Source organism: Poecilia mexicana, unplaced genomic scaffold (assembly GCF_051168715.1).
Source record: "Poecilia mexicana isolate PSO_F unplaced genomic scaffold, ASM5116871v1 scaffold_4, whole genome shotgun sequence".
NCBI classification, from domain to species: Eukaryota; Metazoa; Chordata; class Actinopteri; order Cyprinodontiformes; family Poeciliidae; genus Poecilia; species Poecilia mexicana.
In genome coordinates, this window is record NW_028263373.1 from 8455758 (window position 1) to 8459411 (window position 3654).

The 3654-nt window shown below is 38.6% G+C and overlaps 1 protein-coding gene across 1 annotated transcript; it reads right to left on the minus strand.

Moving 5' to 3' along the window:
- Positions 1-310: 310 nt before the first annotated feature.
- Positions 311-2686, minus strand: LOC106925476 (Rieske domain-containing protein). The gene is made up of 3 exons (XM_014999852.2): positions 2298-2686; positions 1375-1490; positions 311-853 (listed from the first exon to the last, which is right to left on the minus strand). The coding sequence occupies exons 1-3, from the start codon at positions 2485-2487 to the stop codon at positions 755-757; spliced, it is 405 nt and encodes a 134-aa protein (XP_014855338.1). The 5' UTR covers positions 2488-2686; the 3' UTR covers positions 311-754.
- Positions 2687-3654: the final 968 nt, after the last annotated feature.

Sequence of the window (3654 nt, forward strand, 5' to 3'; positions counted from 1 at the left end):
ATCTACAAGTCTTTTTCTATGTCTCTCTAACAGGTTTACACATCTACAAACATTTTTAACCACTCTTTGCAAAACAGCTTGAGCCTTACTCAGACTGAATGCAGTGACGGTGAGCAGCATTTTGTCCAATCTTGCCACAGACTCTCAATTTGAATTTGAAAAGTATCCCCTCCCCACCACATCAAGACGCTTCCACCACTATTTTCACAGTGTGAAGGTGAACAGTGTGTTCAAAGTCCTGTGCAGTGTAGTTTTCAGTTGGTGGCACAATTTTACCACACTTCAGGGTCACCAATACAAACACACGGGAGACGTTTCAGAGTTTTATTGACAAGAACCAATATTGAAAACAAATCCTCTTTTTTTTTCTGACACCTCACAGTTTGTTCTGTCAGATAAAGTCTTAATTAAATACATGAAGTTTGTGGGGACAGACAAACAGGATATGAATACTTTTGCAAAGAAATGTATTTCTTGTATTTGGCCTTTTCTCCATTGAGAAAAACATAAAGTTCACAACTCTTCATCTTAACAGCTTGTGTTGAACTCTGAACTTTGCCTGTTATACAGTGCCAACAAGAAAAACAACTTCACGATGTCATGTCCTCTTCAGACGGTCTCCTTAGTCCTGAGCTCTCAGCAAAGTAAAAACAACTCTTAGAACAACAGAGATAAGGCTCCGGAATGTTTTCGGATGACTTGTGCTTGTGGAAAAAGTCTTAAAAATAGGATGAACCAGCTGCGCTGAGATAACTCAGTTTTTCGGATTTGCTGGAAAAGGCCTGAGGGAGAGATGACTTGCGTGCTTCACGTACACGTCGCCGTCCACCAGCTTTACTTCATAAACTTGTTGCTGTGAAAATGAAACCACAAGACGAAAAGCCATAAGTGCTCGAAAAATGACAAACAGCAGTGGAAAACAATTATATCTTAATGTGTGCAACTGATGTCATCTGTGAAAAACCAGACAATACTGACAAAAAAAAAACACAACGTGCCATCATATCTAAAGTTTGCTTTACCCAAATTGGATACAATTTATTGAAAACCATTACTTTGCACTGGTGTTGCTGCCATTTTAATTAAATTTAGTTAGTTGCAAATGGAGGGATTAAATCTTATGCATTGACGGCAAAATTATTTCTTTTGTCTGCTGCTGCAACGAAGACATTTCCCAAGCTGGGATTAATAAAAATAACAAAACATTTATTGTACCCAGTGATATTTTATTATTACACAATGTGTGTCAAATTCATACTTTTTGCTTGCACATAAGACATTGTTTTCTCATATAATCATTTTATAAGGAGATTTAAGCACATGGAACGAATAAGGACACAACTAATAAGGCTTTTTTTTTACTGCATCACTGACCTCTAATAATGTCCCAGACTTCCCAGTTCTGAGATCATAGCCGTAGTCATGCCAGGGGCAGAAGACCTGCAGGACTCCATCAGCCTCCTCAATGTCCCCCTCACACAGAGGACCCCCTGAGGTTAGCGCAGCAAGCAGATAAAGTTACTATGGTGGAGAATTTATGATAAAAACACAGGTGGATAGCGAAGTGTGGGTTTCCACGAGAAGCGCTCTCAGAAAAAAAAATAAATAAAAATAAGAAATATCAACGCCTCCACCCCTTTCCCCTCTGCTACTTCTGTTTGGTGAGTTTAAGTTGATGACGTCACAAGAGGCACAAGAATCAAGGTGGATAACATTAGAGGAGATTATAGCTTTGGACAAACTTTGAGTCATTTGAGCTACATTCCCCCTCATCCTGGTTTCTAATCCCAGAACCACCTTCATGCATTTCATGATTGTCAAATGTTCCTGAATAATTGCTGTGCTCTGAAACACTGCTCAGGAGTGTTGTAAGACTAAGACCTTCTTTTTGCCTCCAAATGGTTGTTTCTGACATATTCCCATTCCTCACATAACATGAGACAGATTCTCTGTCTCTTACTGTCAGGACATCGTGACAGTTTTAACAAAATTGTAAAAACAAAACAAGAAATATTTTTTATAAAAGCTACCTTCATACTTTTAATCTAGTGTGTCTTATCTAAATTATTCTTCTTTCAAGAAAAAGTGAACGTGACAATTGGTAATTTCTGAGAACCAGACGGCAGGGGGCAGAATGTTTTTTTTTTTTTTTTCCCATCTATCCTTCTAGTCTTGCATATTCATATGAACTTGCAAAAGAAACAATCGCCACACATGTCAACATGGGCTGCATTCCTCATACATTCAGCGAACCGCCGCTTTCCTTCAAACCAGGCAGAGATTAAATGTGTTTTTACCGGAGTGAGCACAGCGGGCGTCCATGGCAAAAAACTGTCCCCTGACATAAAAGAGGCAGACATCACTGTCGCGGCCGAGAGGGGAGTACATTACACGGCAGGGCTTCTTGGAAAGCTCCGAGGCTGGGCCTATAAGTCTCCATGAAGCGCCCGTCGTGTTCCCTTCATCATCCTCCGAGCCAGAAGCCATAAATAACCGCGGGGTTAGATGGTTTTGTAATTTGCGCAGCTACAGCCTCGTTTTTTTCTCACGGGTGCGCACGGTGTTCTTGCTGTTCGCTCCATGTAAATATTCCATATTTAACCACCAGACTGTCACAGCGCTCATCCAGCAAGTAGCTACTGCAATCTGTGTCCGCCGAGCTGCTGCTGGCTGCCTGCGGACAACCACAACCTACCGACATAGAGCGGGACTACATAGACATAGACATGTGTGTGTGTGTGTGTATATATATATATATATATATATATATATATATATATATATATATATATATATATATATATATATATATATATATATATGGTACTTAGTTGGTGGGCGCTGTTGAGTTAATTAAAGACAGATTCTGCTTTTCATGTTCTCTATAACTACTTGAAAATAAATCCTCAATTATTAGACACAGAGTTCAAAACTGTTCTTTCATGGAGGCTAGGCAGCAGTAGTTGGTTGCTTTCAATTTCTTTAATGGGAGTTATTGATAATTATTTCAATCATTTATTTAGTTTTTTTTTTGTTTTTTTTTTTACAAATTCCACCTGAACTATTTGATGTATTTTGTGGTATTTTAGTGGGACACCATCAAATTAGAGATTATACAATAGGCAAAATGTTTGTCAACTGTTTAATTTATGCTCCTGCAATAATCTTCAGGAATATATGGTGCAATTAACTTTAGCACCAAAATAATCCTGACTCTTTCTGTTCCATATAAACAGAGACAGAGCTGAATTTGTGCAGAAGGAAATCTATTAAAAAAAAAAAAAAGAAAATAAACCGCATTAATAGTGATATACTGTGATTAGGCAATAGATTATGATCACTGACAAGTACAGTGAATTACACTGATTATTTCTTCATCACGAAACATCACAACACATTCATCAGAAGGGCTTTGTGGAAGGAACATGGCCGACCAATGCTCATGGATATGAGTAGCATAGCCTGGCCATAAGTATTGGCATGTGAGGGAGAAGTGTCAGAACATGTTGTGTATGGGACAGCCAGGGCACTCATGCTTGTCCACTGCAGAAAGTGCATACTGCAATAATTTATTGTTCCATATAATCCAGTTGAATCAGGTCATTAATTTTTGGTCACTAGATTGAAGTTTGGGAAGAAGCATAGACAGTGTTA

Excerpts from the sequence above, each read along its gene's own strand:
- LOC106925476 (XM_014999852.2), bottom strand. The coding sequence starts at position 2,487 with ATGGCTTCTGGCTCGGAGGATGATGAAGGGAACACGACGGGCGCTTCA. Across the intron at positions 1,491-2,297 it reads CGCCCGCTGTGCTCACTCCG|GGGGTCCTCTGTGTGAGGGG; the intron begins GTAAAAACACAT and ends CGCTAACCTCAG. Across the intron at positions 854-1,374 it reads AGTCTGGGACATTATTAGAG|CAACAAGTTTATGAAGTAAA; the intron begins GTCAGTGATGCA and ends TCATTTTCACAG.